Source organism: Coturnix japonica, unplaced genomic scaffold (genome assembly GCF_054131305.1).
Source record: "Coturnix japonica strain WE unplaced genomic scaffold, WE-NBRP24 Scf085, whole genome shotgun sequence".
NCBI lineage: Eukaryota > Metazoa > Chordata > Aves > Galliformes > Phasianidae > Coturnix > Coturnix japonica.
The window spans coordinates 303,656-318,504 of NW_028188988.1; the positions used below are offsets into that span (position 1 = coordinate 303,656).

Consider the following 14,849-nt stretch of genomic DNA (forward strand, 5'->3'; position numbering starts at 1 on the left):
TTACCTTTAGGGTTCCTATAACCCAACCCATATAGGATCCCATGGTCCTATTACTTATAGGGTTCCTATAACCCATATAGGATCCCATGGTCCTATTAACTTTAGGGTTCCTCCAACCCAACCCATATAGGATCCCATAGTCCTATTACCTTTAGGGTTCTCCCAACCCAACCCATATAGGATCCCATATAGGATCCCATATAGGATCCCATGGCCCTATTACTTATAGGGTTCCTATAACCCAACCCATATAGGATCCCATGGTCCTATTACCTTTAGGGTTCCTATAACCCAACCCATATAGGATCCCATGGCCCTATTACCTTTAGGGTTCCTATAACCCAACCCATATAGGATCCTATAGTCCTATTATCTTTAGTGACCCTAAGAAAATGGGGTAAAAAAGGAGGATTTAGGTAAAAAAAACCCTTTATTTCCACTTTTCCCCCCCAAATAACCCCTTTATTTCCCCTATTCCCCCCATATCCCGCCCTATATCCCATATAGGGCACCTATATCCCATATAGGGCACCCTATATCCCATATAGGGCACCCCATATCCCCTATAGGGCACCCCATATCCCATATAGGGCACCTATATCCCATATAGGGCACCCCATATCCCCTATAGGGCACCCCATATCCCATATAGGGCACCTATATCCCATATAGGGCACCTATATCCCATATAGGGCACCCCATATCCCATATAGGGCACCCTATATCCCATATAGGGCACCTATATCCCATATAGGGCACCCCATATCCCCTATAGGGCACCCTATATCCCATATAGGGCACCCCATATCCCATATAGGGCACCTATATCCCATATAGGGCACCCCATATCCCATATAGGGCACCTATATCCCATATAGGGCACCCCATATCCCATATAGGGCACCTATATCCCATATAGGGCACCCCATATCCCATATAGGGCACCCTATATCCCATATAGGGCACCTATATCCCATATAGGGCACCCCATATCCCATATAGGGCACCCTATATCCCATATAGGGCACCCCATATCCCATATAGGGCACCTATATCCCATATAGGGCACCCCATATCCCATATAGGGCACCCTATATCCCATATAGGGCACCTATATCCCATATAGGGCACCCCATATCCCATATAGGGCACCCTATATCCCATATAGGGCACCCCATATCCCATATAGGGCACCTATATCCCATATAGGGCACCCCATATCCCATATAGGGCACCTATATCCCATATAGGGCACCCCATATCCCATATAGGGCACCTATATCCCATATAGGGCACCCCATATCCCATATAGGGCACCCTATATCCCATATAGGGCACCTATATCCCATATAGGGCACCCCATATCCCATATAGGGCACCTATATCCCCTATAGGGCACCCCATATCCCATATAGGGCACCTATATCCCATATAGGGCACCTATATCCCATATAGGGCACCCCATATCCCATATAGGGCACCTATATCCCATATAGGGCACCCCATATCCCATATAGGGCACCCCATATCCCATATAGGGCACCTATATCCCCTATAGGGCACCCCATATCCCCTATAGGGCACCTATATCCCATATAGGGCACCCTATATCCCATATAGGGCACCTATATCCCATATAGGGCACCTATATCCTATATAGGGCACCCCATATCTCCTATAGGGCACCCTATATCCCATATAGGGCACCCTATATCCCATATAGGGCACCCCATATCCCCTATAGGGTTTCTCCCGTCACCGATGCTGCCGTCGATGCCTCAGGATCTCAATGGGGGTGAAGCAGAAATCCCTATTACACACATTGCAGTAATAGGGTCGTTGTAGGGCCGAAGTTGGGGGGCAGCTGTGGGGCTCCTCTTCTTGGGGGGCTGGTGGGGATAGATGGGGGTCCAGGTTCTGCCCCATAGATCCGAGGACCCCCTTCATCAACCCATAACCCCCTTATATGCCCATCCCTGTAGATCCATAGACCCCAAGGACCCCCGACCCCATAGAACCCAAGACCCCATAGAACCCAGGACCCCATAGAACCCTAAGACCCCCACCCCATAGAACCCATGACCCCCATAGAACCCAAGACCCCCACCCCATAGAACCCCAGGACCCCCATCCCCATAGAACCCAAGACCCCCACAGAACCCAAGACCCCCATAGAACCCAAGACCCCCACCCCATAGAACCCATGACCCCATAGAACCCAGGACCCCATAGAACCCTAAGACCCCCATCCCTATAGCACCCATGACCCCCATAGAACCCAAGACCCCCACCCCATAGAACCCAAGACCCCATAGAACCCCTATCCCTATAGAACCCCAAGACCCCTATCCCTATAGAACCCAGGACCCCCATAGAACCCAAGACCCCCATCCCTATAGAACCCAGGACCCCCATAGAACCCAAGACCCCCATAGAACCCAAGACCCCCACCCCATAGAACCCACAACCCCCATAGAACCCAAGACTCCCACCCCATAGAACCCAAGACCCCATAGAACCCCTATCCCTATAGAACCCCAAGACCCCTATCCCTATAGACCCCAGGACCCCCATCCCATAGAACCCAGGACCCCCATCCCCTATAGACCCCAGGACCCCCATAGACCCCAGGACCCCCATCCCTATAGACCCCATAGAACACCCATAGAACCCAGGACCCCATAGACCCCAAGACCCCTATCCCTATAGACCCCAGGACCCCCGACCCCATAGAACCCAGGACCCCATAGAACCTCCATCCCCATAGAACCCAGGACCCCATAGAACCCAAGACCCCCATAGACCCCAGGACCCCCATCCCCATAGAACCCATGACCCCATAGAACCCAAGACCCCCACCCCATAGAACCCAAGACCCCATAGAACCCAGGACCCCATAGAACCCTAAGACCCCTATCCCTATAGACCCCAGGACCCCCATCCCCATAGAACCCAAGACCCCATAGAACCCAGGACCCCATAGAACCCTAAGACCCCTACCCCATAGAACCCAGGACCCCCATCCCTATAGACCCCATAGAACCCTGTCCCCATAGACCCCAGGACCCCCATCCCTATAGAACCCTTGACCCCCATAGAACCCAAGACCCCATAGAACCCTAAGACCCCTATCCCCATAGAACCCAGGACCCCACAGAACCCTAAGACCCCCATCCCATAGAACCCAGGACCCCCGACCCCATAGAACCCAAGACCCCCATAGACCCCAGGACCCCCATCCCCGTAGACCCCAAGACCCCCATAGAACCCCAGGACCCCCATTCCTATAGACCCTGGGACCCCATAGACCCCAGGACCCCCATCCCTATAGAACCCTTGACCCCCATAGAACCCAAGACCCCCACCCCATAGAACCCAGGACCCCCATCCCCTATAGACACCACGACCCCCATAGAACCCAAGACCCCCATCCCAATAGAACCCAGGACCCCATAGACCCCTGGACCCCCATCCCTATAGACCCCATAGAACCCCCATAGAACCCAAGACCCCATAGAACCCAAGACCTCATAGAACCCCAAGACCCCTATCCCTATAGACCCCAGGACCCCCATCCCCATAGAACCCAGGACCCCCGACCCCATAGAACCCAAGACCCCATAGAACCCCCATCCCCATAGAACCCAGGACCCCATAGAACCCAGGACCCCATAGAACCCACAACCCCCATAGAACCCCAAGACCCCCATCCCCTATAGACACCACGACCCCCATAGAACCCAAGACCCCCATCCATATAGACCCCAGGACCCCACAGACCCCAGGACCCCCATCCCTATAGACCCCAGGACCCCCATAGAACCCAAGACCCCCATCCCTATAGAACCCTCGACCCCATAGAACCCAAGACCCCCACCCCATAGAACCAAGGACCCCCATCCCCTATAGACACCACGACCCCCATAGACCCCAGGACCCCCATCCCTATAGAACCCATGACCCCCATAGAACCCAAGACCCCCACCCCATAGAACCTACAACCCCCATAGACCCCAGGACCCCCATCCCTATAGAACCCAGGACCCCATAGACCCCAGGACCCCCATCCCTATAGAACCCAGGACCCCATAGACCCCAAGACCCCCATCCCTATAGACCCCAGGACCCCCATAGACCCCAGGACCCCCATCCCTATAGACCCCAGGACCCCCATAGAACCCAAGACCCCATAGAACCCAAGACCCCATAGAACCCCAAGACCTCTATCCCTATAGACCCCAGGACCCCCATCCCCATAGAACCCAAGACCCCCATCCCTATAGAACCCACAACCCCCATAGAACCCCAGGACCCCCATCCCTATAGAACCAAGGACCCCCACAGAACCCAAGACCCCCATCCCTATAGACCCCATAGAACCCTGTCCCCATAGACCCCAGGACCCCCATCCCTATAGAACCCAGGACCCCCATAGAACCCAGGACCCCATAGACCCCAAGACCCCCACCCCATAGAACCCAGGACCCCATAGAACCCCCACCCCATAGAACCCATGACCCCATAGAACCCCCACCCCATAGAACCCTAAGACCCCTATCCCTATAGACCCCAGGACCCCTGACCCCATAGAACCCAGGACCCCATAGAACCCCCACCCCATAGAAGCCAAGACCCCATAGAACCCAGGACCCCCATAGAACCCAAGACCCCCATCCCTATAGCACCCATGACCCCCATAGAACCCAAGACCCCATAGAACCCCCATCCCCATAGAACCCAAGACCCCCATAGACCCCATAGAACCCAGGACCCCATAGAACCCAAGACCCTTATCCCTATAGACCCCAGGACCCCCATCCCCATAGAACCCTTGACCCCCATAGAACCCAAGACCCCCATCCCCATAGACCCCGGGACCCCATAGACCCCAGGACCCCCATCCCCTATAGACACCACGACCCCCATAGAACCCAAGACCCCCATCCCTATAGACCCCATAGAACCCCCATAGAACCCAAGACCCCCATCCCCTATAGACACCATGACCCCCATAGAACCCCAGGACCCCCATCCCTATAGAACCCATGACCCCATAGAACCCAAGACCCCCACCCCATAGACCCCAGGACCCCATAGACCCCAAGACCCCCATCCCAATAGAACCCACAACCCCCATAGAACCACAGGACCCCCATCCCTATAGACCCCATAGAACCCTGTCCCCATAGAACCCCAGGACCCCCATCCCTATAGACCCCATAGAACCCCCATAGAACCCAAGACCCCCATCCCTATAGACACCACGACCCCCATAGAACCCAAGACCCCCATAGAACCCATGACCCTTATCCCTATAGACCCCAGGACCCCCGACCCCATAGAACCCAGGACCCCATAGAACCCAGGACCCCATAGAACCCCCATCCCCATAGAACCCAAGACCCCATAGAACCCATGACCCCCATAGAACCCAAGACCCCCATCCCATAGAACCCAAGACCCCATAGAACCCAGGACCTCATAGAACCCCAAGACCCCTATCCCTATAGACCCCAGGACCCCCATCCCCATAGAACCCAAGACCCCATAGAACCCCCATCACCATAGAACCCAGGAACCCATAGAACCCAGGACCCCATAGAACCCAAGACCCCCACCCCATAGAACCCAGGACCCCCATCCCTATAGACCCCAGGACCCCATAGACCCCAAGACCCCCATCCCTATAGACCCCATAGAACCCTGTCCCCATAGGACCCCAGGATCCCCATCCCCATAGAACCCAGGACCCCATAGACCCCAGGACCCCCATCCCCATAGAACCCACAACCCCCATAGAACCCAGGACCCCCATCCCAATAGAACCCACAACCCCCATAGAACCCAAGACCCCCACCCCATAGAACCCATGACCCCATAGAACCCTAAGACCCCCATCCCATAGAACCCAGGACCCCCATCCCCTATAGACACCACGACCCCTATAGACCCCATGACCCCCATAGAACCCAAGACCCCCACCCCATAGAACCCAGGACCCCCATCCCCTATAGAACCCACAACCCCCATAGAACCCCAGGACCCCCATCCCTATAGACCCCAGGACCCCCATCCCTATAGAACCCATGACCCCATAGAACCCAAGACCCCCACCCCATAGAACCCAGGACCCCCATCCCCATAGAACCCCAGGACCCCCATCCCTATAGACCCCGGGACCCCATAGACCCCAGGACCCCCACCCCTATAGACCCCGGGACCCCATAGACCCCAGGACCCCTATCCCTATAGACCCCAGGACCCCCATCCCTATAGAACCCATGACCCCATAGAACCCAAGACCCCCACCCCATAGAACCCACAACCCCCATAGACCCCAGGACCCCCATCCCTATAGAACCCATGACCCCCATAGAACCTCAAGACCCCCACCCCATAGAACCCAAGACCCCATAGAACCCAGGACCCCATAGACCCCAGGACCCCCATCCCTATAGACCCTGGGACCCCCATAGAACCCAAGACCCCTATCCCTATAGACCCCAGGACCCCCATCCCTATAGAACCCATGACCCCATAGAACCCAAGACCCCCATCCCTATAGAACCCAAGACCCCCATGGAACCCAAGACCCCCATAGAACCCAAGACCCCCATCCCCATAGAACCCAGGACCCCATAGAACCCAAGACCCCCATAGACCCCAGGACCCCCCCACCCCATAGACCACCCCACATCCCCCCCTTAAACCCCCATTGACCCACAACCTTGTGGCCGACACTCGTTCTCATGGCAGACCCTCTCCATTGGGGTGAATGGAGCGTGGACCCCACAATGGGGGCAAGTCCAGAAGCTCCGCAGACACTCGTTATATAGGTCAGTATCCGTCTATAGGGGGCACAATGGGGTGAGGTGGGTCAATGGGGTGAGATGGGTCAATGGGGTGATGTGGGTCAATGGGATGATGTGGGTCAATGGGGTGGGATGGGTCAATGGGGTGGGATGATGTGGGTCAATGGGGTGATGTGGGTCAATGGGGTGGGATGATGTGGGTCAATGGGATGATGTGGGTCAATGGGGTGGGATGATGTGGGTCAATGGGGTGGGATGATGTGGGTCAATGGGGTGAGATGGGTCAATGGGGTGAGATGATGTGGGTCAATGGGGTGAGATGGGTCAATGGGGTGGGATGATGTGGGTCAATGGGATGATGTGGGTCAATGAGGTGGAATGATGTGGGTCAATGGGGTGATGTGGGTCAATGGGGTGGGATGATGTGGGTCAATGGGGTGGGATGATGTGGGTCAATGGGATGATGTGGGTCAATGGGGTGGGATGATGTGGGTCAATGGGATGATGTGGGTCAATGGGGTGGGATGATGTGGGTCAATGGGGTGGGATGGGTCAATGGGGTGGGATGATGTGGGTCAATGGGATGATGTGGGTCAATGGGATGATGTGGGTCAATGGGGTGATGTGGGTCAATGGGGTGAGATGGGTCAATGGGATGATGTGGGTCAATGGGGTGATGTGGGTCAATGGGGTGGGATGATGTGGGTCAATGGGGTGGGATGATGTGGGTCAATGGGGTGGGATGATGTGGGTCAATGGGATGATGTGGGTCAATGGGATGATGTGGGTCAATGGGATGATGTGGGTCAATGGGGTGAGATGATGTGGGTCAATGGGATGATGTGGGTCAATGGGGTGAGATGATGTGGGTCAATGGGATGATGTGGGTCAATGGGGTGAGATGGGTCAATGGGGTGGGATGATGTGGGTCAATGGGGTGATGTGGGTCAATGGGATGATGTGGGTCAATGGGATGATGTGGGTCAATGGGGTGAGATAAGGGGGGTCAATGGGATGATGTGGGTCAATGGGATGATGTGGGTCAATGGGGTGGGATGATGTGGGTCAATGGGGTGGGATGATGTGGGTCAATGGGGTGAGATGGGTCAATGGGGTGAGATGATGTGGGTCAATGGGGTGAGATGGGTCAATGGGGTGGGATGATGTGGGTCAATGGGATGATGTGGGTCAATGAGGTGGAATGATGTGGGTCAATGGGGTGATGTGGGTCAATGGGGTGGGATGATGTGGGTCAATGGGGTGGGATGATGTGGGTCAATGGGATGATGTGGGTCAATGGGGTGGGATGATGTGGGTCAATGGGATGATGTGGGTCAATGGGGTGGGATGATGTGGGTCAATGGGGTGGGATGGGTCAATGGGGTGGGATGATGTGGGTCAATGGGATGATGTGGGTCAATGGGATGATGTGGGTCAATGGGGTGATGTGGGTCAATGGGGTGAGATGGGTCAATGGGATGATGTGGGTCAATGGGGTGATGTGGGTCAATGGGGTGGGATGATGTGGGTCAATGGGGTGGGATGATGTGGGTCAATGGGGTGGGATGATGTGGGTCAATGGGATGATGTGGGTCAATGGGATGATGTGGGTCAATGGGATGATGTGGGTCAATGGGGTGAGATGATGTGGGTCAATGGGATGATGTGGGTCAATGGGGTGAGATGATGTGGGTCAATGGGATGATGTGGGTCAATGGGGTGAGATGGGTCAATGGGGTGGGATGATGTGGGTCAATGGGGTGATGTGGGTCAATGGGATGATGTGGGTCAATGGGATGATGTGGGTCAATGGGGTGAGATAAGGGGGGTCAATGGGATGATGTGGGTCAATGGGATGATGTGGGTCAATGGGGTGAGATGGGTCAATGGGGTGGGATGATGTGGGTCAATGGGGTGGGATGATGTGGGTCAATGGGGTGATGTGGGTCAATGGGGTGATGTGGGTCAATGGGATGATGTGGGTCAATGGGATGATGTGGGTCAATGGGGTGATGTGGGTCAATGGGGTGATGTGGGTCAATGGGATGATGTGGGTCAATGGGGTGGGATGATGTGGGTCAATGGGATGATGTGGGTCAATGGGGTGATGTGGGTCTATGGGATGATGTGGGTCTATGGGGTGATGTGGGTCAATGGGGTGAGATGGGTCAATGGGGTGAGATGGGTCAATGGGGTGGGATGATGTGGGTCAATGGGGTGTGATGATGTGGGTCAATGGGATGATGTGGGTCAATGGGATGATGTGGGTCAATGGGATGATGTGGGTCAATGGGGTGGGATGATGTGGGTCAATGGGATGATGTGGGTCAATGGGGATGATGTGGGTCAATGGGGTGGGATGATGTGGGTCAATGGGGTGGGATGATGTGGGTCAATGGGATGATGTGGGTCAATGGGATGATGTGGGTCAATGGGGTGGGATGATGTGGGTCAATGGGGTGGGATGATGTGGGTCAATGGGGTGGGATGATGTGGGTCAATGGGATGATGTGGGTCAATGGGATGATGTGGGTCAATGGGATGATGTGGGTCAATGGGGTGGGATGATGTGGGTCAATGGGGTGGGATGATGTGGGTCAATGGGGTGGGATGATGTGGGTCAATGGGGTGAGGTGGGTCAATGGGGTGGGATGGGTCAATGGGGTGAGATGGGTCAATGGGGTGGGATGATGTGGGTCAATGGGATGATGTGGGTCAATGGGGTGATGTGGGTCAATGGGGTGATGTGGGTCAATGGGGTGAGATGGGTCAATGGGGTGGGATGGGTCAATGGGGTGGGATGATGTGGGTCAGTGGGGTGGGATGATGTGGGTCAATGGGGTGATGTGGGTCAATGGGATGATGTGGGTCAATGGGATGATGTGGGTCAATGGGGTGGGATGATGTGGGTCAATGGGATGATGTGGGTCAATGGGGTGAGATGATGTGGGTCAATGGGATGATGTGGGTCAATGGGATGATGTGGGTCAATGGGGTGGGATGATGTGGGTCAATGGGGTGAGATGGGTCAATGGGGTGGGATGATGTGGGTCAATGGGATGATGTGGGTCAATGGGATGATGTGGGTCAATGGGGTGAGATGGGTCAATGGGGTGATGTGGGTCAATGGGATGATGTGGGTCAATGGGGTGAGATGATGTGGGTCAATGGGGTGAGATGATGTGGGTCAATGGGGTGATGTGGGTCAATGGGGTGAGATGGGTCAATGGGATGATGTGGGTCAATGGGGTGGGATGATGTGGGTCAATGGGGTGAGATGATGTGGGTCAATGGGGTGGGATGATGTGGGTCAATGGGGTGATGTGGGTCAATGGGATGATGTGGGTCAATGGGATGATGTGGGTCAATGGGGTGGGATGATGTGGGTCAATGGGGTGATGTGGGTCAATGGGGTGGGATGGGTCAATGGGGTGGGATGATGTGGGTCAATGGGGTGAGATGATGTGGGTCAATGGGGTGGGATGATGTGGGTCAATGGGGTGATGTGGGTCAATGGGGTGAGATGATGTGGGTCAATGGGATGATGTGGGTCAATGGGATGATGTGGGTCAATGGGATGATGTGGGTCAATGGGGTGATGTGGGTCAATGGGGTGAGATGATGTGGGTCAATGGGATGATGTGGGTCAATGGGATGATGTGGGTCAATGGGGTGAGATGATGTGGGTCAATGGGATGATGTGGGTCAATGGGGTGGGATGATGTGGGTCAATGGGGTGAGATGGGTCAATGGGGTGGGATGATGTGGGTCAATGGGGTGGGATGATGTGGGTCAATGGGGTGATGTGGGTCAATGGGGTGATGTGGGTCAATGGGATGATGTGGGTCAATGGGATGATGTGGGTCAATGGGGTGATGTGGGTCAATGGGGTGATGTGGGTCAATGGGATGATGTGGGTCAATGGGGTGAGATGATGTGGGTCAATGGGGTGATGTGGGTCAATGGGGTGATGTGGGTCAATGGGATGATGTGGGTCAATGGGATGATGTGGGTCAATGGGGTGAGATAAGGGGGGTCCCCACTCACGGCCAGGCAGTTGTAGGTCAGGAATGGGGTGACGCGTTGCCCCCCTTTGGTTTCATGGGGTTTCATGTCCATCCCCTTCAATAGAGCCGGGACTTGTGGGGCAGCCGACACGGTTTGGGGTCCGACGTATAGGGAGCGTTGTTGGAGGGCAGTGAGATGGCGGAGGCGATATGGGACCTATAGGGGATCAATGGGGCGGGATGAGAAACCCCATAGATCCCCATTAAACCCAACTAAACCCCATAGATCCCCATACAACCCAACCCAACCCTATAGAACTCAACCCACCCCAAGTAATACCCCATAGATCCCCATTAAACCCAACCCAACCCTATAGAACTCAACCAACCCCAAGTAATACCCCATAGATCCCCATAAAACCCAATTAAACCCTATAGAACTCAACCAACCCCATTAAACCCAACTAAACCCCAACCCAACCCTATAGAACTCAATCAACGCAACTAAACCCCATAGATCCCCATTAAAGCCAACTAAACCCCAATAGATCCCTACAAAACCCAACTAAACCCCAACCCAACCCTATAGAACTCAACCAACCCCAAGTAATACCCCATAGATCCCCATTAAACCCAACTAAACCCTATAGAACTCAACCAACCCCATAAAACCCCATAGATCCCCATAAAACCCAACCCAACCCTATAGAACTCAACCCCCCCCCATCAATAACCCCATAGATCCCCATTAAACCCAACTAAACCCCAACCCAACCCTATAGAACTCAACCAACCCCAAGTAATACCCCATAGATCCCCATTAAGCCCAACTAAACCCTATAGAACTCAACCAACCCCAACTAAACCCCATAGATCCCCATTAAACCCAACTAAACCCTATAGAACTCAACCAACCCCAAGTAATACCCTATAGATCCCCATAAAACCCAACTAAACCCCAACCCAACCCTATAGAACTCAACCAACCCCAAGTAATACCCCATAGATCCCCATAAACCCCAACCCAACCCTATAGAACTCAACCAAACCCTACAAAACCCCATAGATCCCATTAAACCCAACTAAACCCCCATAGATCCCTACAAAACCCAACTAAACCCCAACCCAACCCTATAGAACTCAACCAACCCCATCAAAACCCCATAGATCCCCATTAAACCCAACTAAACCCCAACCCAACCCTATAGAACTCAATCAACGCAACTAAACCCCATAGATCCCCATTAAAGCCAACTAAACCCCAATAGATCCCTACAAAACCCAACTAAACCCCAACCCAACCCTATAGAACTCAATCAACCCCATCAAAACCCCATAAAACCCAACTAAACCCCAACCCAACCCTATAGAACTCAACCAACCCCAAGTAAACCCCATAGATCCCCATAAAACCCAACCCAACCCTATAGAACTCAACCAACCCCACCAAAACCCCATAGATCCCCATAAAACCCAACTAAACCCTATAGAACTCAACCAACCCCAAGTAATACCCCATAGATCTCAACCAACCCCCCAAAACCCCATAGATCCCCATAAAACCCAACTAAACCCTATAGAACTCAACCAACCCCATAGATCCCCCCTATCCCCACCTTCTCCTCCAGGAACTCCAGCAGCCCCCTTCTCAACGAGGCCGAATCCCTCTCCCCGAGCTCTGCCCCACTGCTGCCCCCCAAGTGCTGGTCCAGGAGCTTCTCCCATTCAGCTCGAAGCCTCAAGGCCGTCGCTATGAGTTGTAGGGCTGAATTGGGGTCTGGGAGGAGCAGCTCCAACCATTGATCTGCCACCAGCGTCGTGCAGTCGGCGTTGGTGTCCAGGGAGTGGGAGAAGAGCAGGAGGGTCTGGGGGGGAGAGGGGAAGGGAGAGGGGTTAATGGGGAGGGGGGGAAGGGGGTTATTGGGGAGGGGAAAGGGGAGAGGGGTTAATGGGGAGGGGGGCAAAGGGGGTTATTGGGGAGGGGGAGGGGGGGAAAGGGGAGAGGGGTTAATGGGGGAGGAGGGAAGGGAGAGGGGTTAAGGAGGAGGGGAGGTGAGGGAGAGGAGAGGGGAGAGGGGTATTGGGGAGGGGGGAAGGGGTTATTGGGGGGGAAAGGGGTGAGGGGATATTGGGGAGGGGGGAGAAAGGGGAGAGGGGTTAATGGGGAGGGGGGAAAGGGGTTTATTGGGGAGGGGAAAGGGAGAGGGGAGAGGGGTTAATGGGAGACAGGGAAGGGGAGAGGGGTTATTGGGGAGGGGGGAAGGGGAGAGGGGATATTGGGGGGAGGGAAGGGAGAGGGGTTAATGGGGAGGGGGGGAAAGGGGTTTATTGGGGAGGGGGGGAAGGGAGAGGGGTTAATGGGGAGGGGGAAAGGGGAGAGGGGAGAGGGGTTAATGGGAGACGGGGAAGGGGAGAGAGGTTATTGGGGAGGGGAAAGGGGATAGGGGTTATTGGGGAGGGGGGAAAGGGGTTATTGGGGGGGGGGAAAGGGGAGAGGGGTTATTGGGGAGGGGGTAGGAAGGGGACAGGGGTTATTGGGGAGGGGGAAGGGAAAGGGAAGAGGGGTTAATGGGGATGAGAAAGGGGAGAGAGGTTATTGGGGAGGGGGGGAAAGAGGGGAGGGGGAGGGAGGGGAGAGAGGTTAATGGGGAGGGGGAGAAAGGGGTTTAATGGGGAGGGGAAAGGGGAGAGGGGATATTGAGGAGGGGGAGAAAGGGGTTTATTGGGGAGGGGGGGAGAGGAGAGGGGTTATTGGGGAGGGGAGAAGAGAAAAGGGGAGAGGGGTTAATGGGGAGGGTAATTGGGGAGGGGGGAAGGGGAGAGGGGTTAATGGGGAGGGAAAAGGGGAGAGGGGATATGGGGAGGGGGGGAAAGGGGTTTATTGGGGAGGGGAAAGGGGAGAGGGATTAATGGGGAGGGGGAGGGAGAGGGGTTATTGGGGGGGGGGGAAGAGGAAAGGGGAGAGGGGTTAATGGGGGAGGAGGGAAAGGGGTTTATTGGGGAGGGGAAAGGGGGAGAGGGGTATTGGAGAGGGAGGGAAAGGGGGAAGAGGGTTAATGGGGAGGGAGAGGTGTTAATGGGGGGGGAAAGGGGGAGAGGGGGTATTGGGAGGTGGGGAAGGGAGAAGGTTATTGGGGAGGGAAGGGGGGAGGGGGGAATATGGGGGGGAGGAAAGGGAGAGGGGTGAATGGGGAGGGGGGGAAAGGGGGTTATTGGGGAGGGGAAAGGGAGAGGGTTATTGGGAGGGGAAGGGGTGAGGGGATATTGGGGAGGGGAGGGAAAGGGGAGAGGGGTTAATGGAGAGGGGGGAAGGGGAGAGGGGATATTGGGGGGGAGGGAAGGGAGAGGGTTAATGGGGGGGGAGGGGGGGAAGGGGAGAAGGGTTATTGGGAGGGGAAAGGGAGAGGGGTTAATGGGGAGGGGAGGGAGAGGAAAGGGAATGCCGAGGAAAGGGAAGGGGAAGAGAAAGAATAAGAGGAAGAGGAAGAGGAAGAGGAAGAGGAAGAAGAAGAAGAGGAAGGAAGAGGAGGATGAAGAGGAAGGGGAAGAGGAGGAGGAAGAGGAAGAGGAAGGGGATGGGATAGGATGGGGAGGAAGAGGAAGAGGATGGAGAGAAAGGAAGGGTAAGGGGAAGGGGAAGGGGAAGTTAAAGAGGAAGAGGGAAGATAAAGAGGAAGAGGAAGAGGAAGAGGAAGAGGAAGAGGAAGAGGAAGAGGAAGAGGAAGAGGAAGGAAGGAGGAGGAAGGGGAAGAGGAAGAGGAAGAAGAAGAGGAAGAGGAAGAAGAAGAAGAGGAAGAGGAAGAGGAAGAGGAAGAGGAAGGGATAGGATGGGGAGGAAGAGGAAGAGGATGGAGAGAAAGAAGGGAGGGAAGGGGAAGAGGAAGAGGAAGAGGAAGAGGGAGGGGAAGGGGAAGAGGAAGAGGAAGAGAAGGGGAAGAGGAAGAGGAAGAGGAAGGGGAAGAGGAAGAGGAAGAGGAAGAGAAGAGGAAGAGGAAGAGGAAGAGGAAGAGGAAAGAGGAAGAGGAAGAGG

The 14,849-nt window shown here is 54.8% G+C and overlaps 1 protein-coding gene across 1 annotated transcript in view; it reads right to left on the minus strand.

The window, feature by feature from the left end:
- Window positions 1-411: 411 nt before the first annotated feature.
- LOC107307421 (putative ATP-dependent RNA helicase DHX34) overlaps window positions 412-14,849 on the minus strand; it is a 28,910-nt gene continuing 14,472 nt past the window's right edge. The window contains 5 exon segments of the mRNA XM_085534550.1: window positions 412-1,645; window positions 1,708-1,889; window positions 6,725-6,848; window positions 10,860-11,036; window positions 12,436-12,684. Coding sequence (XP_085390676.1) covers window positions 1,756-1,889; window positions 6,725-6,848; window positions 10,860-11,036; window positions 12,436-12,684 — 684 coding nt within the window. The 3' untranslated portion in view covers window positions 412-1,645; window positions 1,708-1,755.